Here is a 26018-nt window from a genome sequence, read left to right on the forward strand (position 1 = left end):
TATTATCCTCTGTTATGTGGCTCAATATGTTGTTAAAAATGTTTAGTTTATATGCTGTAAAGTTTTAAAACGGTGTGTGTAGTAACCCGCTAAACTGTGATTAATATATTATTTATTTGTTTAACCTAGGCTAGTCGCTAGGATATGTACAGTAATACAATTATTTAATTAATAAAGATATTTTTAAAACAAAACAAAACTATAACGAAAATACCCAGTGCTGGACACACCGTCGGACAAATGCTGAACAAAATTAAACAAACAGACTCGTTTTAACTGGAGTGATCCAATGATTGTTAATAAGTGGGACATAAGATAATCACGCACGCACTGGTTTAGATATTATATACCGTATATTTAGATACCGTATCTTCAGGAACTGCAGTAACCAGTCACATTTAAAAAGGAAAACTCACTTCAAACCTAGTCCAAACTATGCAAAAATGATAGCCGTATAAGTATGTAGCATACGGGAATACAAATCAAGGGGCATTTAGGTTTTGGATTGAGGTTTTGTGCCTCTAAAGTTCATAAAAAATGCGTTGTTACTAGCGGTAAAAAATTCCAGGATTAAGAACCCCTTAATAGCCTTATGAGAGAGTTTTGATTGGTTGATTGATATTGACGCTTGCTCACCAGGGATACTTTAATTAGGCTGCCCGTGATTTTCAAACAGATGTCACTTCTTTGTTATTAATTTGAAATTGCTGTTTAACTGTTAACTCCATCATATTAACCACCACACTGACCCAATGCGGATTTGTGGACTCAACACACCTTTGGAACATAATAGAGAACTCTCAGGCAGGCAGGTTTCCTCACGATATTTTCCTTTACCTTTGCAGCAAGTGATATTTTAATGCTTCATCGTCATATCAACCGATAGACGTCCACTACTGGACATAGGTATATACTGTTCCAAGTTCCACGGTTCTGTGCCGCTTGGATCCAGCGGCTACCTGCGACGCACTTCATGTCGTCTGTCTACCTTGTTGGGGGTCGACCAACGTTGCGCTTACCAGTTCCAGCACCTTGGGACCCCAACGTTCATCCCTTCTCCGAACTATGTGCCCGGCCCAATGCCACTTCAGCTTCGCGACTCGTTGAGCTATGTCGGTAACTCTGGCTCTTTTACGAATCTCCACATTTCTGATTCGATCGAGTAGAGCTCTCTCCATCGCCCGCTGAGTGACTCTTAGCCTTCTTATGAGGCCCATAGTTAACGACCATGTTTCAGAACCATAGGTTTTTTGGTGTGGTTGAGTATCTGACTCCTAACTAGTTATTACTGTATTTAGGATATCACATATTTTACCGCTGACTAGTGGCATGACTAGGATTCTGATTATAAGTACTATACTAATAAAGTGTACTGTTAAAACACATCACTTATTTCTTAAAATTAACTAACTTAGTACCAAAACATGATTAAATAGTAGGTCTATATACGCAATAAACCCAAAACATAACAAACTAAACATGATAATATTGCCATCAACTTCTGGTTTAACTTCCTTACGACGATGATGAATTATCTCCATTAAGTTATCAAATATCGTTCCTTAAAAAGTCTGAACTATTGCAAGCTACTATTGTTTGCGGCAGACATCCGTAGTTCGTTTTAGCATAAGTTGGATCTCCGCTAGTCTGTCTGCGTTTACAAGTGTTTAATGTAACTACCACAAAGACCCACGCCCGCGGACTACACGTGAGTAAGTCGATATAATGACAGGAAAAACACAAAGAGTTTATGAACACTACGTGAAAACGTTTGTTATTAAAAACTCAAATAACTCTTATAGAAAAGTGCTATTATAGTTAAAAGATTAGGTAAACGGTTAAAAAATGGGTACTAATTATTTATCTATCGGTTGCTTTTAAAAATGTTTAAAATGGTGGCATATTGTAATTTCAGCATCGGGTGGCATGAGAGCCGTGGTTGAACAGCCAAAGCACTCGGGCAGAAAGATGCGGGTTCAAATCGTGTCCGTTCCAAATGTTTAAATGCAACCCAAAATCACCATAAGAATCACATTTATCATCGTCATCATCACTTCAACCGATTGGTGTCCACTGCTGGACATAGATCTTTTGTAGGGAGGGAAATTCCACGTTCCTGGCCCGCTTGTTTCCAGCGGCTCCCAGCGACTCGTTTGATATCGTTTGTTGTGGGGTCCTCTTAGACCAGGGTGCGTTCGAAACCAAGTCAAGTCAAGTCAAATATTTCTTTATTCAAATAGGCACATAGATGGCACTTTTGATGCGTTATTATATACAAAATGTGTACATAGCAGTGAGTAGTGATGGCGATAACTACAATCGTAAACTTAAAACTAAAGCTACGAGGGTTCCAATCGCGCCCTGGTCTAAGGAAGAAGCCCACAACAAACTTAGCCGGGTGTTCTTTTTGTTATCACCATCTCACATTGTCATTAGAAAATATTTAAGAAGCAACCTGGTTAGAGCAATTGTTTATACCCAAGCTTTTTTATCGTTTACGTAATCCTTTATACTATAATAGGACTTTTCTATAAGCTTTCGCTTAATACAAGCTTTGAACTTCTTTAGTGACATCCCCAAGATATCAACCGGTAATTTATTGTAAAATTGTATACAATTTCCTTTAAATGAATTGCTTATTTTGTGTAGTCTAGTGTACTGCACTGCAAGTTTATTTTTGCTTCTAACGTTCAAATTATTGCAGTCACATTTTCTTTTAAATTTTGATATATTTTTGTGAACATACATTAAATTTTCAAATATGTATTGGTTATAGAGTGTCATTATTTTAACATCTTTAAATTTATCTTTCAATGACTCTCTCGGACCCATTTTATAGATCGCACGAACAGCCTTCTTCTGCAGCACGAAAATAGTGCCAATATCAGCAGCATTACCCCATAGTAAAATTCCATATGACATAATGCTGTGAAAGTAACTAAAATAGACTAGCCTAGCAGTTTCTATGTCTGTCAAGGGCGTATCTTCTTTACTGCATAGGCAGCATAACTAAGCCTGTTCGATAAATTATTTTCATGAGGGCCCCATTGAAGTTTAGCATCTAACGTTATTTCTAGAAATACTGTTGTATCCACCGGAGTCAATTCCTCATTATTAAGTAGTATAGTGGTTTTTACATGTTTAACATTTGGTAATGTGAATTTTATGCACTTAGTTTTATTTTCATTTAAAACCAAATTATTGGCTTCAAACCATTGTACTACTTTAGCGAGATAGTTGTTTACATCGTCTTAATTTTAAACATAAGTGATGTATGACCATCAGGTTTGAATTTGAACCGAATCGCGGACGAAGAAAGCGGGCAACAGCTAGTCATATTCGTTATTGATACTATGTTACTGATCAGCTACTAGCGGCAGTAGTGGGGGGTCCATTAAAGTTACTCTCCGGCTCGTCATTGAGAAGCAATTGCATTTGACTCGATCGAACAAATTTGATATTTTAATCGGTTTGGCGCGAGCGGGCGATCGGACGGCGCTAAATGGAGCAAACAACTAAATGATGCTTCCACAGACTATTTCCATGCAGTCGCATGGAAATAGTCTGTGGAAGTGTCCGAATTTTCTTGATAATCTCCTTTCAGAAGTCTCTGAAAGGAGATTATCAAGAAAATTCGGCGATTTTATCTCACATTCGAGAATCCTCCCGACCCAGCATCCCATTGGATAATATTTATTTGGGAAGTAAAAGTATATTAATTGAATAAAAAATAATATACAATAACATTCTCCTACTGAAATTCAACGTTCCAAAAATAGCAGCTGTTTGTTACCTCAGTTTTTTTCATCTATAAACCGATTCAGGGATTCCAAACTTGAATTATAATAATTTCGATCTCAATATAGCGATCATTACGCGAAAAGCGTATAAAGCGACAAGACTTTAGCATTTCTTTACAAAAACCTAGGTTATCTATAGTAAAAATATTCATTTACATGGGTTTATTTGGTAACTAACACATATTTCATATTAATATGTAGCTCGGATGATTGTGGATGCACCTTTGCAGTCGGCCTAAGATTTCGCGAAAGTTTGATGTACAAGGTGTCTTCTAAGGGTCTTATCGGTAACCTCTTTTATATACCTGATCTAAGGTATCTCTAGGCTATATATTATTCCCTAAAGAAAAATATCTTTGATATAAATCTGCTTAGGCATTTAGAAGTTATGGAAAAATAAAGAAACTCGTCGACACTTTTGTTTCAATCATGTGATGATGCAGTGGTGGTAGCGGGATAGACTGTTATATTAGTTAACATTAATCCCATACCACTAAGTGGTTCTATGCGACCACGTACCACGCCTTTCTTCATAGGGTGGAAGCCTCCTACCAGAGCAGACCAGAGAAAATTCAGAATTATAAATTCCCATACTTCTGGCGCCGAGTCTCGAACCCGGGACCTCAACATTTAGGACTACAGCGCTCCACACTGCGCCAGGAAGGCTATCAAAACCTCTCCATAATAAGCAGTCATTTATAATAGCGAATAGAAGTACATAGCTTAAGTCAAACTGTAGTAGGCCCCCGGGACGGTCATTTGCGAATGCAATGTTTGCGTGATTAAAGAATGTTGGGAGAATAATGTTTGTTTAGTTTTAGTAATACAAACATACGTGAAACATGAAACATAACGCTTTACAGACAGTCATGTAATTAGCGTTTTCAAGTGTACAAACTGAAACCGTACACCACAAATATAGACTAGCAGTCGTATATTATTTAAAATGCTATTATCTTCGAAGTCTATTTAAAAAAAGATAGAACCGGTAATGCATTGTAGTGTATGCATTGCTAATGTAACCACATATCATCCCGTGTGCCCGTGAACTGGGGCGCGCTGCTTTGTGCGCCTTCCGTACGGGGAAATCAAAGCATTGCATTGTGGGGCCTTATCTATCGGCACTGCATTTAAATACTTGCAGGCTTTATAAACTGCTGCTCGCTGCAACATGCTACCTGTACAAGCGGAAATCCACAGAATAGGTAAATAAAATGGGTTTCACTTGTGGTCTGACTCTGATAACTCGCATAGGTAATGTTTTTTTTTTATTCATCGCGCTTTCTCATTAATGCTAACAAACATATAATATAAGTTATCACCATCATCATAGCAACCCATTACCGGTCCAATACAGGTTTGGGGGTCTCCCACCATGAGAAGGATACGCCTACGAGACCCTTGCGGTCTTGCGTGTCAAAAAATCCTCTTGATGTCCCTTCATATAATACTATTTTCTTCCAGAAATCTTTCTCCGTCCACGCTACACACCTTTGGAACTTACTACCAGAACATATTAGACACTGCCGATCGGTGCACTCTTTTAAACACAATGTAAAGGAGCATTATCTATCGTTGTCATAGTATATTTATCACTGTTTACTTATTATAGATATATATTTATATGTATATTATATAAATATTTATTATATTATTTTTATGTATTTTGTATATATAGTATATTCAAATGTTATTGTATTAGTATGTAGAATTTTGTTATTATTTAGATATATTAAATATACTTAGTAGTTATGAAGTATATTGTACCTTTATTTGACCTATACCACAATTAAATCATCTTACTCACATCCTGGGGTAGATGGAAGAGATCTCTTATAGAGATAAGCTTTCCTTTGAACACTTCATGTATCTTATGTTCACAATCACAATTTATGGTACATAAATAATAAATAAGGGTTTGCATCACCACCAATCCGCAACAGACCACGCTGGTGCATTATCGATTTGTGTGTATCTTCACATAACTTTGAGAACATTATACAACGTGTAACAAAAATACAAAATAATATTGAAGAATGCATACGTGTATTTCATAAGGAATCACCCTGTAAAAAATTTAATCAAAAGAAGCATTATTATTTTTCCATACAAAAGAATTTAAAACATTCTAAGTGTTTATTTATGACAACCCTATTGAAGCTAAAAAGACCGACAAGCGCATAGTACCTACGCTACGCAACGTGTACCTAATAAAGTGACAGGAGTCACATTATTTAAATTTTGCATGTGATGTTAGAGCTATAAATAATTCTTTCAGCTAAAACTATGGCAGTGGTTAAGTTAACTATTAGTTTTTCGGTTTCACAGATAAGTCTGAGAGACAATACATACTTAATGTACCTCTAAAGCCTGAGTAGTATTTTTTCGGTTTTCATTTACACTTTGTAAAGAACTCTCATGTTTCCTCACGATGTACGCATCAAAAGTGCCACCTATGTGCCTACTTGAATAAAGATATTTTTGACTTTGACTTTGACTTCGACTTCGACTTTGATATATTAAAGTGAAGCCTAGTTCTTAGATATTTATGAATTACATTAAAATAATGTCTTGTCTGAAGGCTAAATTGTTATTTTAATAAATAGGAGTCAACTAAGAGCGGGATTTCAAAACTAAATCTATCGATTGCTTTTTTTTGTAATAGAAGAAAAATATATTCCTTTGAACTTCCAAAGATTAGATCTATATACTGGCTTGAGTCAACATTGCTTAACCAGCTCAATCAACTAATATTTAATGCTCCTACTAGGCCAAATACCTCTCTATAATAAGCAGTCATTTATAATAGCGAATAGAAGTACATAGCTAAAGTCAAACTGTAGTACTCGTAGGCCCCCGTCATTTGCGAATGCAATGTTTACATGATTAAAGAATGTTGGGGGAATAATGTTTGTCTAGTTTTTAGTAATAACAAAGGAAGTACGTTGTAATACTAACAAAACGAGCCTTTAAGAAGCTTGCAATAAAATTATTATCACATTAAAAATTAATATTAGACGGGTAAACATTAGGTTTACCCGTCTAAGTTTGTTATAGGCTTCTTCTTAGACGAGGGCGCGTTCGGAACCCTCGTAGCTTTAGTTGTAAGTTTACGAATGTAGTTATTGCCATAACTGCTATGCTATGTACACATGTTGTATGTAATCAACGCATCAAAGGTGCCACCTATGTGCCTATTTCAATAAAGACATATTTGACGTTTCACCAACTCTTAGGCGTATTGGTGAACGGTTTGTTTGCCTAGGAATCTTCTAAGATTAGGCGTTACTTGTTTAGTAATTGCCTTCTTCGTCGCTAGTGAAACGGGCTGCTTTATCGATAGCATCAGGCGGGACTACAGTCGAGGGTTATTATAGTCAGAGAAAACCCAAAGGGTGTGAGAATGAGTTATATTCAACTGCTCAATAATGCAGAAAGATAAAACATTCTTCATCTCAATTAAGGTGCAAGAACCTACTTAAGATGCCTCGAGAGTCTTTAACAAAGTATTGCCGCCCCGCCCTCTGACATCCCATTTATCTAGATACGACCTCGCTACTGTATCTAGACTACATTTATCTTACTATTTTCTTAAATCCCCTTTAAAATGTGTTTAACAAGTCCCTGATTTAAGTGTAGCTAACGGCTAGTATTTTGAAATCATTTATTTTTCGGGTGATTCGGATAGTAGTTTATTTTTATGATGGAATCAAAATGTCAATGGCGTAAGCGACGGAATAAGGATAGTTTTTTTAAAATACCATCAAATGAAGAATATTTTTGATGTAATACCATATTTTTGATTTTAATTTAGTTTTTCTATATTTTTTAACGTTTTATTATTTAAAAAATTACCATCCCTTTAAAAGTGCCTGAGCCAGCTCTTCGTAACTAAATTATATAGTGTAATTATATATTGTATGTATTGTTTTTGTGTTTTATTAGTCATATTTTACGGTTTACCTATGGTCTTAGAGTGCTGAGCGTTTCCAGGTCTGGAATTTAATCTCTATTAAATTCCAAACCTGAAAAAGAAAGACCTCTTAGACCTTAGGTAAACCGTAAAAAAAATGGCTGCTCATTTTGAAAGTTGCATACGAAAGGTTATAAAACACAGTCCGATGCAGTTTCCAAGATAGCTCTTCAAAAATATATAAGTTTTTGGTTTTGTTATCCCCAAAAAAAAACAAATACTTATATATATACAAATATAATAATTACTGAGCTATATTTATACGTTTTAAGGACTCTTAATCGTGTACTTTTGTTCTTCGATTTTTGCTAAAGAAATCGACGTATTTTCTAGTTAACCCACGACTTTTTAAAGGAACATGTTGCAGTAGTAATTCGTTCGAAAAGTCGCGAACATGCAAGTATTTCCATAACAAATGTTCTTTTAAAGACTTTGACAAATAGGCTTTTAGGAGAGAGGAAAAGGTGTGCCACTGGGAATGAAGTTTCGCTTGCCCGCTGAATATTTCAGCGAGGATTTATGTGCGTTTTCATTCGGAACCCCGAGCCTTGGGTGAGACCTGTTTAGTGTTGTTTGTTTAACTCACTCGGCGAGTTAGAATCTTAAGCCCTAACGTTATTAAAATTGCACAGTAGCGTTAACTGCTCCTTTTTTTTACTATTTCACACACTTTGGTTACGTATTGGTCTCTTTCTCTATTGATCTCTTACACTATTATCTCTTTAATTATTAGGGTTAGATTGGTCTCTCTTTGTAAACAAGTCGAATTGATTTAAAATAAAATTGAATTAATAATTTTTAACTAAAATATGTGACAAATATTTTATTACAATGATTAGAATTAGTTAAAAATGAGCCAATAATTGTAAGTTAATTTAATAAATAGCTATATGAACTCACAGCGGCCATGGCCATATTTATGTCAGTGGGTATTTTGATATAAATACGGCGATACACTTTAGTTTTTTTTTGGAGACTCAGATATATTGCAGTTGAAAAAAAAATCAAAATTAATTTATTTTAAGTAGGCCCAGTTTATAAGTACTTTTGAACCGTCAAGTCAGTCTGTTTGTAGAGCTGTTTGGAGAGTCTGAAGAGCCGGCAAGAAACTCAGCAGATTGGTCTTTTTCATCATCATTTTATAGATTACTTTTTTAAATATTCTATCTTGTGAGAGATGAGATCGGAGCCTGCTTCCAAACAGCCTTGTCATTAAGAAATTAATCAATCTCAGGTGAGATTGTAGTCAAGGGTAAGTCAAGGGATAATTTGTAATGGAATAAAAAAAATAAAAAATCTGGAGATACCATTTCTGTCTCTGGCCAGTGCGCCGTACTGGTGTTTTAGCCGCTATCAATAGGCTTGATGATCTATTTTGTAAAACTGCCTTATGATGATCAAAAGTATTAACTCTATCCAAAATTATCTTATGTTTGTCGAAATTAAAGGTATTGTTGATATAGATTGCAAATTGAATTATAATCGCCGAACTCGTGACGTCATAGGCAAATGTAAGCTTTAGTTAGTCCTGATTTCATAGCTAAAGATTATTGTTTATGTTATTGCTAACAAAAAAATTAGCAGATTTTCCAAGTTCGGTGCAAAATTATGTATACATAAGCGTGACGTGAACTAGGCTTTTCACCTGTCATGGCGGATCGCTAGATTTTGCAGTTTTATTCATTGAAAATAAATCGCAATCTCAAAAACATATACATAAAAATACATTTTTCATAATACATGGCACGGGTCTCCTCCCACAATGAGAAGGGGTAAGGGTCGTACTCCACCACGCTGGCCCAGTGCGGATTGGTGAACCTCACACTCTTGAGAACATTATAGAAAACTCTCAGGCATTCATGTTACCTCACGATGTTTTCCTTCACCTTTGAAGCAATACATATTTTAATTACTTAAAACGCACCTAACTTTGAAAAGTTAGAAGTGCGTTCTGGGAACTCAGCCCCCGAAATTGAAGTCGAGCTCCTGCCCACTGGGCTATCACAGCTTCATTATATAAATACAATATTTTAGCGATTCTTTATAGCTGTCATCATGTCTTTGAATTTCGAATGTTAAATAACCATTAAAGGGCTATCCCAGAGTGATATCCCACCGTCACACAGAAGTGAAATTCCTACCCCTGATAATAAGTAGATACCACTTCACAAACATCCAGGGGAAAGGTGTGTCGAAAGGGGAATGAAGTTTCGCTGTCACTGAATATTTTAACAGGGATTTCCGTTCATTTTCATTCGGAGCTGCGAGGGCTTGCGTGTAATCTCGGGATAATTTACGGGCCGTTATTTGTGTTGTCTGGTTCAGAATTATGTGGCTGCCATGTTATCAGTATATTTGTACAACATGAACCAACGTGCTTAGTGGTGGGAAAGAGGGGTGTGAATAGTTGTGGTGTCAAACCTGATCTGCAGGTTGGACCAGGACGCGTTTGTAACCCTCGTAGCTCTAGTTTTAAGTTTACAAATATGGTTATCGCCATCATCTCACTACCGTGTAGTTCTCATGTAATGTACGCATCAAAAGTGTCATATGATACTTGAATAAAGACCAAAATGGCTGGCTTCCCAGGGTCATATAAATTGTATTGTATTTTTTTAGTAGTAGTAGAGTTTTTTGTGACTGAGCTCGTTGGGGGAAGTCCTACCGCCGTGTTTATTTCTGCATAAGGAGTATAAGGAGTGAAGAAATTAGAAATTACACCATACAGATTCTCCTGCTTTTCGCGAAGTATAGCAAATTAAGTTTAATTTTCATAATTTATCATGGATTTTCGCAAAGTAACGCCTGCTTCTATCCAACACCTGATCGTATCTATCATTGTAGACTAAGTAAAACTATAGCTCGACCTCTTAAGAGTTTCTAAACACTTTCAATGTAAACTTTGTCCCACGCGAATGTATTCAAAGCAAATATTCGCAACACGTAGTGGAACTATAAAAAGCCAAAACATTAACAAGTAACGCCTTACATTGCCATCAAGGGTATACCCTTCTCAAAGTTTTGAAGATGTACGATACGAGTACATGAAGACCATTGCATTATGAACCTTGTGCGGAATCGAATAGAACCCAATTTTACTGTTTTAAGCCAAAGTAGTCGAGATATGCAAAACTCTGTGGGTTTATTTTAAGATGGGAGATATTTGGCGCATTAGAATGTTCCCGAAATCTTTCTCTTTAACAGATATCTGTCCGGTACTATCCATCACCGTCTAAGTTTTAACGTTTTAATGTTAGAAGTTGGAACTAAGAAACTCAATATTGTATCCATGTTTTATCAACCGACTACAAAAAAGGAGGATGGCCTCAATTCTTAATGTTTGTTACCGCAAAACTTTGTCCTTTATTAAACGATTTGGAAGTATTTATTGTATGAAGTGGATTACTTGCCATATCTCATTTTTATCAGGTCACGATCTATTGGAGGGATCTTTAAGAAATCACGGGGGGAAATATTACAGGCACACTTATAGCGATTTAAGTATTTTTTTAAAAACTTGTCCATTTTCTTTCAAAAAGCACAATTTGGTCAAGTGGAACCGCACCGACTTAAAAATTTTATAAAATATATTTATTTCTCGCTTTCAGTGTTTTCTTTTTCGTAAAATTTTTCTTCACATAAGCACTTTATAATTAAAAAGAGGTAAAGAAGAAAGTTTATGATTCTTTTGCTTAAATATTTTGTAACGGTCTATAAATATAGAGGGTGATATCGCGGAGAAATCTTGCAAATGTAGGTAATGTAATATAAAATGTTATAGTATACATAACGAAAATAAACAGATTATTTTAATAGAACCTATCAATGCGACATCAAACGAGACGCTGGGAGCCGCTGGAAACAAGCGGCCCAGGATCGTGGATTTTGGAACGCCCTAAAATAGACCTATGTCAGGAGTGTTACAAATTCCGTGGAAACCGTTTAATTTTTCTGGGATAAAAAGTAGACTGTATTACTCTAAGTCCTTTCGACTAACCTTTTGCGTAAAATCAAGTTGATTTGTTTGGGCGTAAAGGAAGGACAAACAAACAAACAAATATTTACTATATTACTTCGGATAGTTAGGATTGAAATACTAATGAATGTATTTCTCGTGTCTCCCGCAGAGCATGTCGAGTGCTGCCCGGCTGGTGTGGGCGGGGGTGCTGCTGAGCCTGGCGACGGCGGCAGCGGGCATCAAATGCTGGCAGTGCGGCCAGTACAGCGACGGCGTTGGCTCCATCACGCCTTGTAACAACCGCAGCGCCGCGCGGCTCAACCAGTGCCCGCCCGACGCCAAGTACTGCATTGTGAGTACCTTAGCAGGCCACCCTTTCTCGCTTGAAATGCGTTTACGCATCCCTTCCGGAAATCAATTGGTGGTCAATTGGTGGACTTCAAACGCCTTTGACAACTCCTATATTTTCCTTCATTGTTAAAGTATGTGATATTTCAATTCGAACTCGAACTCTGTCCCTGAAAGTGTAGCCAACACTTAACCACTTCAAACTGCGTATGTTAAACTGTGATACAAGCTTTCTATACGTACTTTCTATCTTATCAAATAAAGTCATGGTTCCTGTCAATACTCTAACAATAATAGAGTTATATGACCGTTAACTCGCATTATCTTAACAGTCTTCTGGCGTCCGCCATGTTGAAGGACGTGATTGCTCAAAATGGCGACGGATAAAATCTTCGTGCGGAAATTGACATTTCACGGCCTCTGTTCCTAATCTATATCCGGCTTTATAGGATTATACGAAGGACTGATGGAGGATTTAGAAGGCGGCCATTTATTAAGGGTTTTGATTTCTGTAGCTTTTTCAGGATGGATTACTTCAGTAAAATGCAATCGCGCCTTACGAAAGAAATACGAAAGTCGGAAAATCGAGAAAGAGGCAGTTTTCTAAATTTGGTATTAGGCAACAAATTCTTATTTCTGCCGCCTAAGCTAACTGCGCCAATCGGCAGTTTGATGGAGCCAGGGCGGCTATTTGTGCGACGTATTCCTGGTATGCCTTACGAAGTGATGCCCTGTATTGTTTTGTACCCATCAGGTGGGCCATCTCTTACTCCATCAATAATAAAAAAAAGTAACTAATTTCGGTTTTTTTTATTATCCTCTGCATATTGCCACCCGTCCTACTGTTGGGCACAAACGGGGCTAAAGCTTAATCCCTGCCCCAGTATGATATAACCGGGCATATCGGCTATACATGTTTCGTAGCATGATTCTTAACTATCCAAAAGTATTTAAAAATAATCAAAAAGTATTTAAAAAGTATTTAATTTCAAGGAGGCCCTACTTGTAATTAATGATTTTTGAATTTTGATCGTGCTCACTTACGCACGGAAAAATAGTAGTAGTCGAATTAAAAGCTGCTGTATTGCTTTCTTTGCCAAATCGACTGATACAAGCTGTCACAATATGTCGTCTTCTACTTCGACTTCCTTTTTAAAACCAGTGGATAAGTCATCGATCAAACAGTATAATGTTGTTTGCTGGGTAGACATTCAATATAATTGAGTGATGTTTGTAATATTTCAAATGAGATCGAGGTCTGTTTGGTTACGAATATTTTATTGGCAATCTAGAAATTGCTGTAAACAACTAAGTATTTAATTGAGTAATTTTCGAGACGTTTCAAGCAATCGAGAAAAAAAGTGGGGTAGTATTTAACTTAAATTAAAAATAAGATACGATATATAGTATAGGCGTCAGTTCTCGAAATAGCAGTGCATTGCTCTGCTGGGATCGAACGATTATCACTGACAGGTATATTACAGCTAATAGACCTGATATAGAATAGCTAATAGACATTACTATTCCACATGACGGTAATCTGGTGAAAGCTGAAAAGGAAAAAGTATCTAAATACTTAGACCTTGCTCACAGTCAATGGTCTTCTCGCGAAAAGCATCGACCAACATCTTAAGAAGCTTTCGCTTGGTTGTTGGATTAAGGGTCGGATACAGAAGGCAGTAGACCTTAAAACGGCGCATATTGTTTCTCACTCTTGAGCCCTGTCCGCCGGTTGCTTGGGCATTCAAAAGCCCCACAAGCGGAGGGTGAATGCTTGATTTTATATATTTAATTTTTATAACTAAGCATTTAAAAAAATTAAAATCAATAAATAATAGAAAGAGACAATAGAGATGGTAGCTTAGTAGCGGGTTCATCATTACTAGAGCGCTGGTGCGTCTAAAGGTTAGCTGGTTTAACTGTGCATCATCAGGTTATAGGTTCGATCCTCAGGAATGTTGTTAAGGTTTATTTAATAAGTTCTTCGGTTGTCCACCCCCGTTCCGTCGTGAGAAAGTTTATGAATCCTTGGTGAGAATCAGAATGTTGTATTAGTGCTCAATCATTCGCACTCTCAGTTAAAGGAGGAAGTACTAGCCCATCCATGGGATATTAATACCTCGAGGTGATGATAACAATACAAAATTTACGTCAGCATTGTACATAAATTAATGTCTGTTATTTCATGCGATTAGTACGTAGGTATGGTGTACGCTACATATTGCAGAATAAATAGATTTAACGATCCACTTATGAGCCATTACACCGCGAGGTCCGTGTCGCCGCAGATACCCGCTATCGTGTTATTCCACGTAATAGCATGCATGGGGCAGCTGATAACAGCACCGCGATGTTGTCACGAAGCACTACATTACAACAGACTCGTATTGTTTTGCACTTATAGAGATAATGGCGGTTGTACCTCCAGACATACTGTCCGCCTCACAGAGCTGTTCTAAAAGTGTAGGTGGTAGCGTATTTTTCGGATTATGGAACAATACCGTATGCGGTTTCAAAATTCTCTTTTTGAAATCCTTTTTAATAACGATGCGCCAGCGCTTGACGACAATCATGTCTGTTAAAAAACAATGATGAAGTCTAGCTTGCAGAACGCTTGCCTACAAATAGCCTTTTCGCTCTAGCTTTAAAAGTATCTACTCAAGTTACGTGGCAGGAAACACAGTTGCCGCGAGGGCGTACCACATCCTAGCGGTACGTATCAGAAACGTGGGTTGACGTGTTTTTCTTTTTCTTCCACTACAAGTTAGCCCTTGACTTCCCACTAGACCAGACCAGAGAAAGTTCAGAAATTGTAAATACCGAAATTTCCCCTGGGAATCAAACCCAGGACCTCCAATTTAAATTCGCAGCGCTCACCGTTGCGCCAGGGAGGTCGTCAGTCGTGTTCATGGAATGTCAACCACATAAGGATGCCATTCGCGGCGTCTCGCTATGCTTTGGTAAAACGGGACGGAGGAATAAGATTGCTCTTACCAAAATATATCCGGTAAGAAACCGGATGGAACTAATATTCCATTTACATATTGGTTAAATTATGTAAAAAATTCAGGATAGGTCTTTGGCGCTTTATTATTTTAATCATCGCACGACTTCAAAATCAAATAACATTTACCTCGGCGATGTTATTCAAAGAATAACAGTGTATCCACGGCCCTTTGAAATAAAAAAATAATGGTTTATTTTCATTCATCGGGTATGCACAGTGCCCAGGGGCGTATTTAATTTAATTTCATGAAATGTGATCGTAAGAAAAGAAACGTTTTCCCGAATTGGACTTTTTTATATAACAATAGAATTTATTTATACAAAGAATTTTGCCCTTGGGAACAATAGCGGGAGAAACGTAAATTAGTGTTCAATAAACCAAAACATCTATGACAACCTATTTACCGTCCGTCCTACTACTAGTGCTAAGTGATTAATAAATGATAATAAATATACTACGACAATACACACACAAGATTTCCTGGCATAAGTAATGTCACCCAGGTCCATTGCCAAGGCTTATCTTCGTCAAATATCAGTTCAGCGGCCTTTGCGGCCGGCGGCCTTCTTTTCGACCAGTAATGTGCTAAATTGTGCAGTTAATGCTGCAGATCAAGAGCTGAGCTAAGCTTTTCATATTGGCATGAAGACTGAAACCTCTGTTGCACACAATCTGCACACAAGTATGAAAACCTATGTTAGTTTAACTAAATTAGCTTAGCTCTTAGTCTACAACAAGCCTAAGACAGCCGGTTGGCGCAGTGGGCAGCGACCCTGCTTTCTGCATCCAAGGCCGTGGGTTCGATTCCCATAACTGGAAAATGTCTGTGTGATGAACATGAATGTTTTTCAGTGTCTGGGTGTTTATATGTATTTTATAAGTATTTATGTACATTATTCATTTAAAAATATTCAACAGCTATCTCAGTACCCATAACACAAGCTACGCTTACTTTGGGGCTAGATGGCGATGTGTGTATTGTAGTAGTATATTTATTTATTATTTATTTTTAATCTAATTTTGGTCGTTTGTTGCGTTGGTTGCATAAACATCCCGAACAAAGCCTACAACTGAAGTGTACGTTAGTTAGTCGCCTCAACGATTAATTAGTTCAACAACAGTCGCTGAAGCGATTCTAACGGCGATTTCAGTGCACAGCCGCCGTAGCGGTATCGAGAGGCCGATGGAGGCTTTTGTATGTAAACAAGCAATTAATCTTGGTTACGTCCCCATTCAATCCCTCGCATTGAAGTGGGTTCGAAAAACGGGCCTTTTAAAATTGGAACCTAGCGAATAAAGCTGACAGCGCCACCTGGGTTATATTATTTATTTAAAAAAACATTTTTGAGTTACAAGTTAGCCCAATACTTCAATGTCTTAAGGAGTTGTTTAAAAAAAATAACTGAAGGCAGAAGTGAAAGTATCATAGGAGCATATAGAGATGCTACTTCATAATATGACTTAAATTGTGACAGACAAACAGACAAACAGACAAGAATGAAAAAAGTTGTAGTTTTTGCTTCAGTACTATAAATACCCTCCAAATATTTTTTTTTAAATATTGACAACGAACAGAATTCGACCCGTTACAGTTTTAGTATACGGCCCCTAAGCACTCAAACTTTGACTTATTATTTCATAGACACTTTTGTTTTAATAAGGGCACTAAGTTGTTACTAAGATATCATTCAAACTACTAACTACAAGCTTAAATAAAAGATAACAGATTTTAACGTAAACCACTTAAAGATTAGCTCAGCATGCCTTAAATAATACCAAAAACTAGCTGCGGTGAAATAAAATAAATACTACAACCCTTTTTTTTAATCTACATTTATCATACGAGATTGGTCTGCGTATATAAGTATAACTTATATTATTTGCAGCTGGACTGTTAACTCAAATTTGAAGGAGATTGAAAGTGCCATAAAAAATAAGTCACATCAGTTAAATAATTAGTATTAAGAACTTTGTGTATCCAGCTATTATCTCTGAGCACGTAGGAGATCAGAAAAGTTATTTCCTGAAGAGCACGGCTATGTTTGTACTCTACACCAAAGAAGCTTAGGTACGCTACACACTTATTCGACCAGTCAGTCGTTTATGAAAAAAGATTAATCAACATCTTATTGCGCCATATATACAAAAATAATTTCGTATTAGTTTACTAAAAATATGGTGACATATTTTTAGTTCATTCACCCACTTAATAGGTGAATCCAAGTGTCAAAAAAATATATTTTTTCTTCTCCTGGTTTGTAAAGAACAAATTACTTGAACGAAAAATGGTTAATGTTGATTAAATGAATTTTATGTCATCAAAACTATTTTTCACAGTAAACAATGATATATGTACTATTTGTGTGGTTTACAATAAAAGCTTTATCGTTCGGTGGGACCGAACACGTGTGTTTCGCCTCTAAAAGCTCGCAACACTAGCACAGCTAGTAAGTATTTGTCGTAAGCGCTTTGCTTTTGGCAAACTGATTCAGTATTGGTTTTCGATTTTGCGCGGCGTTGTGTTTTCTCGGCGGTTTATCGTTTACTCTGCGCGACGCCGGAAGCCGGGAGCTTAAGATGAAAAGAGGCGCACACACTGCCATCGCTGTTGATACTAGATTGGGAGCTGAATCTGTCGATATAAATAAAGTGACTGTATGTCAGTTTAATGTAAAACTTTATGCAATTTGCTTTGTTACTCTGAAGTAATTACAGTTCTTTATATCAATGCGTATGTTGGCAACATCGGGTGACGCAAGGAATGACAACTGATATCTCAATAATATCGTGGTTTAAATCATTGAGTCTTGGCTCGACTACACGTAAAAAAAATTGTACTTAGATTGCCGTAGCGAGGCTGTATCAATTCTAATAAAATATTCATTCAAAAATAAACGTAGGTATTCGTACGTTTCATGTAAATTGGACTCGAGTGAATTACTAGGGTCTGATACAATTTGACTGCGGCCAGTAAATTAGATCACAATACAATCTCGCAAATTAATGCTGAGCACAGAACACGAACGTTTCATTCATTCTCGCCAGCCCCAAATAACTGATGTAATAAAACTCTGGATTACGAATACATTTGAGATGATTTAATCAACAAAAGAGTATATCCAGCCATAAAGCGCGTCTAAGTACTTATAACCGCGTTTAGCAAAAAACCCAATTACAAACAAACTCTCTCTCAGGAATGTTTAGCAGTGAAAGCGTAAAAGTAAAAACCAAATCGAAATCGGTTCAATATAAAATTGGTTAGTGTAAAACAAAATACGAAATCGTCTCAATAGTAATGGATAATAGTAAAAAGCGAAATGAAATCGTTTGATTCAGAAAAAACCACAAATGGGTTACAGTTAAAAACCGACTGAATACTGCTCAACATAAATGGCAAAAACCAGATTGCAGTGTGACCTATACGCCTTGGTAGAGGTGCTAATCATCTAAATACATCTTATCGACCCATTACCGGCCCACTACATGGCCCGGGTCTCCTCCAACAATGAGAAGAGGCTAAAGCCGTAGTCCACCACGCGGGCCCAGTGCGGATTGGACATACGCCATCTCGATACATTGATTTTAAAAATGGCCTGTCAAACTGAATTTTGTATTATCATAAAAGTCATCATTTATTTGTCGAGGAGCATGTGAAATTATAGATGTATTAATTAAGCAGATATAGAACGATGTTTTATCCAATACGCATGCAAATTTCAACATTAAAAAAATAAAGTCATCATTAGTCAATTACACTGTCAATTTTAATGTAGTTTAATTTTATGTCTGATGCTCTATTGACTTTAAATTTATTCGTTAGCTATCAGCAAAGTATTCAGCTGAGGAATCATAACATAGTATATTAATATATTATGTTTTAGCATGTATGCATAGGGCCGGTTGAAAATCAGTTGAAAAAGTTACCGAATAGGGGTTCCTATTAAACGGTATTTTGCCATTTGCCTGCAGTACCCTACAAACTAAACGGAGAAAAAGTATAATATTTTCCTAATCTTTTTAATTTCCATAAGCCACTTGAACATTGATATAAAAATAAATCTAAAATGGCCTCGTGCACATATGAGTAATATTTCAAGAAACACTTGTTATAATGTGTGGAGGAAAATGACATGAAGGTCGCCGGTTTTCCGCTGCTTTTCTTTTTCCACGTCGATTAATTGCTGACACTAATTATTTTTCCAGTTAAAAAGTAATAGGCTTTCATACCTCGTTGGCTCAGCGGTTCAGAGTTATGATTCTTAAGTAATCACTTTAATTGATTCTTGATAAAAATTGGTGAAGTTTTAAGTATCGATTTCGAGTGTGAAGAGTTTTGCGAGAAGAAGCGCCTTGCAGAGCTGAAGCCACTGCATAATGGAGGTAATTAAAGCCGTGTATGTATGCATTACGCAAAGTAACGTATATGCGCGTCTATTCACCTTTTGTGCCATAACGCCGGCGGTTATTTGCACTATTATTAATAATAATTGATCCCATACATCGGAGAATTAATGTGCATACAAAAATGTAATTAGCATTATCTCCCGAGCGCATCCCCTTGGAACGAGCGAGTACGTCACGCTGAGTACTCATGGAGCGCTAATCTGTGTACCCGACACTGCAGGACGTGACTAAGGCCACTATTTTGGACGAGATATTCTAAAATGATGTTTAATCTAATAACTTCTTCGTTTTATCATGGTTCAGGTAATTTAACGGCATAAATCGACTTTGTTATCGCCAATTTCCAACTGTTAGGTAAATAATTGGATCTGTCTGCCCATAAGTTCTTACAAAATCGGTCAATGGTAATCGATAGTATCATTTTTACTGAATAATAGATAAGCCAAAAAATTTGCATATCCGCCACTTGTCTGAAATCTAACTTACTGTGCAGCAGACGACACACACACACTCACACCCACCCATCAGATATCATACATATATACAAAATCACGTTGTACGTATACAACAAGGCTGCCTTCAAATTCCCACGTGAACAGGAATAAGGGCATTTAGGGGGCTTTTATGGATTATTAGCACTTGATTATACCAGAGAATAAAAGCGTTGTAACAGAGATTAAAATATAGATCCCAAAGACAGATGAGGTGACAGATTCTATAGGTACCGAGGGAGAACAGCACTAATTTTCTAGCTGAGATATTTTTATACAAAAAAATCAATAAGTACCTAACTGTATACTTGACCCGCGATTTTAATACTAGAGCAAGTGATCCGCATCGAAATTACCTACCCTCTGGAGTCAAGGTCAATGAGGTGATTACAATTTGATCGAAAAAATCTTGTGTTAATGTTCGCCAATCTGAGTAAATTAGAGAAGCATGGTGAGCCTAACCTTTATAAAGCGCCAGGCTATCGCTCAGGTGTTGGACAAGCACTGTGCTGGGATTATAGCACGTGCTCTATCTAAACGTCAAAATGTCATTCAAATATATTCTGGCAATGTAATGTGTAGCATATACAACGTGAATAAGTAAACTATAAATCAAAACATCTTCACAGAAGTTTAGAACTTATTAATATGTGTAGGGAGTTTTCGTGAAGTTCTTTGGAGGGCATGAGTGAGAAGTGTGATTTATCTGTCCATTCGTGTAGTAAACAAAAAGTGAGCGCCGACGACATAAACCTCGTGTTTTGCGACGGATATCTTTATACTTACAACTGATACTTATCACATGATATTATGAAAGGTAGCATAGCAAATACAAACGTAGCTATATAAACTAGAGGAGAATACAACAATGGATGAACCGTTTTTTTTTTCTTAAAGTAATATTAAGTTAAGTGGAAAATTATCGTCTAATAAACCGATTATAACTTCAATGGGGCATGCAAAGAACACGTCCTAAAAAGTGGTGCTCTGAGGCAAGGGTGTTAAACTTCACGTGCCTGTGATAAGACTGTCAACGACGCCCTTCAGATTGCAATACAGCAATGTTGGTTGGCCAGAGAAATAAGCATTGCACGAAGTAGGACTTGCCAGGCCGATCTCTGTTACAATTCAACTCTCGACCTTTCTATATCTTTCAATAGATACAGCCCGCTCACAGACGGACAGACAGACAGCGGAGTAGTAATATGGCCCCGTTGGCACCCTTGGTTAAACATCCACGACACAAAATAATAAAACTCTAGTATTCTACTTGTCAATCCATTCCAATTGATAACCGTGAAAAAATGTAATTTGCCAAATTGCAGCTGTAATCTTGGATTTAAAATTTTTCACAGTGTGTATCTAGTATTCTACTAGTCACGAACTTCCATTGAGGGAGTTGTGAAAAAAAGAGTTGTCAGTCATATTGAACTGATTTTGATCAAACACTATGTTTGATGTAACACTCTAAACTAATTTACCTTTCAAGCAAAATCAAAACGGTTCATATTTTCTGGAGCTACGATGCCACAGACAGAAACACAAACGGACCCTTCAAACTTGTTAAAATTTGTCGGGGGTTGAAAATGAACCTTAAACCTTTTTGGACTTCGGTTTAAAAATAATAATAGTTCGTTTTGCCAGTTACGTAGTAATGGGGCGACAAAATGGTGTTTCTGTCATTTTATTGAACGGATCCCGAGACACATGACGCCGTTAGTGTCGCGGATGACATATTAAGTCGGCACAGCTTCCAGCACGCGGGGAAGTTAGTGTGGGGTGACTAGACTAACGATAAAACTTGTCGCACTTCCGGTTTTTCGCCAAAAACAAGGTACAAATGTTTTAAACACCTTTATCTTTACAAATACATAAGACTGTCTTAGTAATAAAATGGCAGTCTTTGGTTAGGATTAATGAATAAATTTATTTATATTTTATTTCTGACAGATATTATTACAGAATAATCAAACCTAATGCGATAGTGTAATTAAAAAAAAAATCTAAATATACTTACGTTAATTATTATTATATCTTACGAATTTCGTAAAAAAAATACTTACGAATTCTCATAATAAGTAATTTATGATTAAAACTTTCGATTTAAAATAACATTAATTTTTAAATTTGTAACGACATCATTTGTAATACGTTGTTGTGGCTTACTTATCAATGGTACAAAGGTGCATGGCTCCCGAGACTTTTTTTAAATATCATCATATCATCATCGTCATCATTTTAACCCTTTACCGGCTTACAGGCACAGGTTTCCTCCCAAAATGAGAAGGGGTGAACTCCACACACCTCAGACGTAATGGAAAACTCTCAGGCAGGTTACAATGTTTTCCTCCACTGTTAAATCAAGTGATATTTTAATTGCTAACGTACATAACTTAGACAAGTTAGTGGTGCGTTCTGCGATTCGAACTCAGCCTCCCAAACTCGAACTCGAACTCGAAGTCCTACCCAGTAGGCTATTACCGCTTTTTATATTTACTTAAGCCCAATATTGTTGTACTACATTAAGATTAATTTTAGACAGCGCACAGGGATAGAAAGCTGGGATGTCAGTCGTATATAAATGGCCTGCTAAAATAATGCTATAAGCGACGGTAACGCCCCCTATGCTTATGAAGGAGACCTGCTAAGGCTTACTCTATCTTATATTTGACGGCCGACTGGCGCAGTCGGCAGCGACCCTGCTTACTGAGTCCAAGGCCTTGAGTTCGATTCCCACAACTGGAAGATGTTTGTGTGATGAACATGAATGTTTTTCAGAGCCTGGGTGTGGGTGGTAGTATTTATGTATATTATTCATCAGTCATATTGTACCCATAACACAAGCTACGCTTACGTTGGGTCTAGATGGCGATGTGTGTATTGTCGTAGTATATTTATTTATTTATTTATTATTTACAGATACTCTTTGGTTGCATCGGATTACACCATGTATAGAGAAACCTTTATTTACCCACATAGCGATCTAGTATCTGTGATACAGCTAAAAATATGTACGAAATTCCAATTTAAGTCACCTGGACCTAAGGTACACAATTTAGTGTAAATCGACCCAGATTAGAACAAATTATGCGCGTCAGCTTGGGACGCCGTTAAGGTAATAGAGAATCAAGCTTTGAACCCAATTCATTGAAAGGTTAATAATTCTGGGAAAGGTCTGGATCTAGGGAATACTCTGCGTATGAAAGGCAAAGTGGCTTGACTTATTAATCTATTAAGACACAGTTCAAAACATTGGACAAGACTCTTTAGGCTGAAATTTAGCATAGCTATAGTATATCTATACGTATCTTTTTTTATAACTCTGTGCAAGTTAATCTTCATCATCACATCAACCCATTACCGGCCCACTACAGAGCACGGGTCTCCTCCCACAATGAGAAGGGGTTAAGGCCGTAGTCCACCACGCTGGCCAAGTGCGGATTGGTGGACTCCACACACCTTTGAGAACATTATGTAGAACTCTCAGGCATGCAGATTTCCTCGCGATGTTTTCCTTCACCGTTGAAGCAAGTGATATTTTAATTAACTAAAACGCACATAACTTAGAAAAGTTAGAGGTGCGTGGGATTCGAACTCGGCCCCCAGAAAGTGAACTCGAGCTCCTGCCCAATGCGATATTACCGCTTCAGCTAAGTTTACTACGAATAAATGTCACTTTTAGCATCGGTGGATTAACTCGGTTAACTGACAGCTTGACTGACCGCTACCGCAATCAAACGTCGTTTTAAGGCTTACGTTATTTTCTTATCACAGTAGACGGTTCCTATTTTAATCTTTTAATGAATTTATTCCATGCTTGTATTGTTTATTTTATAGCTAAAATTCTTGATTCACTTATAAATATTTTTTTTACATAAACGAAAATGTCATTTCCCACCGTGTGGTGTAAAGGATATGTAGTTCCTATTCCTAAAGTTCGTAACCCTGTAAATCCTTCAAACTTTCGGCCTATCTCCATTCTTCCGTTTCTGTCTAAAGTTCTCGAACGTATTGTCCATCATCAACTTAGCCTCTATCTTACCAGATATGATATTTTAAGCCCCCTCCAGTCCGGTTTTCGTCGTGGTCATAGCACAACAACAGCCTTGATCAAGGTCTGCGATGATATTCGTTTCGCTGTCGACAATAAACTCCTTACCGTATTAGTTCTCTTAGATTTCAGTAATGCGTTTAACAACGTAGACTTTGATCTACTTTTGGTTGTTCTAAAGACAGTCAGCATTTCACCTCACGTTGTCAACTGGTTCCGGTCTTACTTATGTAATCGTCAGCAATGTATTCGTTCGGACAGTAAACTATCTTCCTTTCTTCCACTTCTTTCCGGAGTACCTCAGGGTGGTGTTCTCTCTCCGCTTCTATTTTCAATTTTTATAAACTCAGTGTCATCTGTTTTATCTTCGTCCTATCATTTTTACGCTGATGATTTGCAGTTTTAAGCATCGGCGGCTATTATAATAATATTAATACTGATTTAAATAAAATTGCGGCTTGGTGTCGGTCATTTGGTCTCCAAGTAAATCTCAAGTAATTATAATAGGCAGCTCTTATTTCCTTTCCTCTCTATCATATAACAGGTTACCACCTGTTCTATTTGAAGGTACTGTTATACCTTGGAACAGTGCAGTCAGAGACCTTGTGCTAATTTTGGACAATACAATGTCTTGGGTACCTCAAGTTTCTGAAATGAGTCGCAAAATTTTTGCCGCTGTTGGATACTTGAGACGGTGGAAGAAGTTTCTACCGTTAAAAACTAAAATTCTCTTAGCTAATCCTCTTCTATTACCTATTTTAGACTATGCTGATATTTGCTACTTGGATTTATCAGAGACCATGCTCGATAAATTGGAGAGGCTGCAGAACGTATGTATACGGTTTATCTTTGGTATACGTAAGTTTGATCATGTGTCCGAGTATCGTTCTCGGTTAAACTGGCTACCAATTCGATCACGTAGGAACTTGCACGCTCTTTGTCTTTTATATTCTATTTTATTTAATCCTCAGACGCCACCATATTTAAAAGAGCGATTCAACTTTCTTGGTAGCAATGTTCAGTGCTATTTGAGGGCTAAGGATGACAACAGGTTGCATGTTCCTGCCAGTCACTCGCATGCGTATGGAAATTCTTTTACAGTCAAGGTGGTTATACTCTGGAATGGATTGCCAAGAGACATAAGACAGTCTAAATCATTAAGCATCTTCAAAAGTCGTTTAAAAGAATATTATTTATCTACGGAGTCATAAACTAATATATTTGCTCTGTATGTATTTGTGTATATTTATATTTATTTATATATATATTTATATATGTACATTTATATGTGTATGTATTTATTTCTGTATTATTTGTATTTGTATTAGCTGTTTATGTATTATTGTTATATATAGTAGATGTAGTTTATGTTATTTATTTTTAAAATTGCACTATCCCGTTTCCATACTCCTGTTCTTCTTTCATTAAGGGTTGTCTGGAGGAGATCGCTTAAAGCGATAAGACCGCCTTTGCGCATTGTTATTCGTCTTATATTTATGGTTTCAATTTATATTATAAATTGTGTGCAATAAAGAATTTATCTATCTATCTATCTATGTGAGATGGTGATAGCAAAGTTAGTTTAGGGCTTCTTAGAAAACCTTGCAGTGTTTGGAAACATCGCAGCTTCAGTTTTAAGTGTACGAACGTAGTTATCGCCATCATCTCACTACATTGTACACATTTTTTTTAGTTAAGAATACAGTCTTAAAACTTTTAATAGGCTCTTTAAATCATATGAATTTCACGCGGACTTTATTTTTTTTGTAATTTAAATTGCATTGTTTCAGAAATACGTAAGCGAGTTGACTGTGGTGCGGGACTGCGTGCCGACCTGCAGCGAAAAAGGTAAGCCATTATCCTGGGACACCGTGCCATGGACAGACATCTATTACTTCAGATTTGGTATACAAAAAAATCAGAAACAAATAGTACTTCATGAATGGTTCATAAATATTATTAAACACCGACGCAAACGGAATTGAA

General features: G+C 36.9%; 1 protein-coding gene across 1 annotated transcript in view; it reads left to right on the forward strand.

Moving 5' to 3' along the window:
• Positions 1–11903: 11903 nt before the first annotated feature.
• Positions 11904–26018, forward strand: part of LOC120634280 (ly-6/neurotoxin-like protein 1) — a 33511-nt gene continuing 19396 nt past the window's right edge. The window contains exons 1-2 of the mRNA XM_039904770.1: positions 11904–12083; positions 25823–25880. Coding sequence (XP_039760704.1) covers positions 11904–12083; positions 25823–25880 — 238 coding nt within the window. The remainder of the gene's footprint in view (positions 12084–25822; positions 25881–26018) is intronic.

Source organism: Pararge aegeria, chromosome 23 (assembly GCF_905163445.1).
Source record: "Pararge aegeria chromosome 23, ilParAegt1.1, whole genome shotgun sequence".
NCBI lineage: Eukaryota > Metazoa > Arthropoda > Insecta > Lepidoptera > Nymphalidae > Pararge > Pararge aegeria.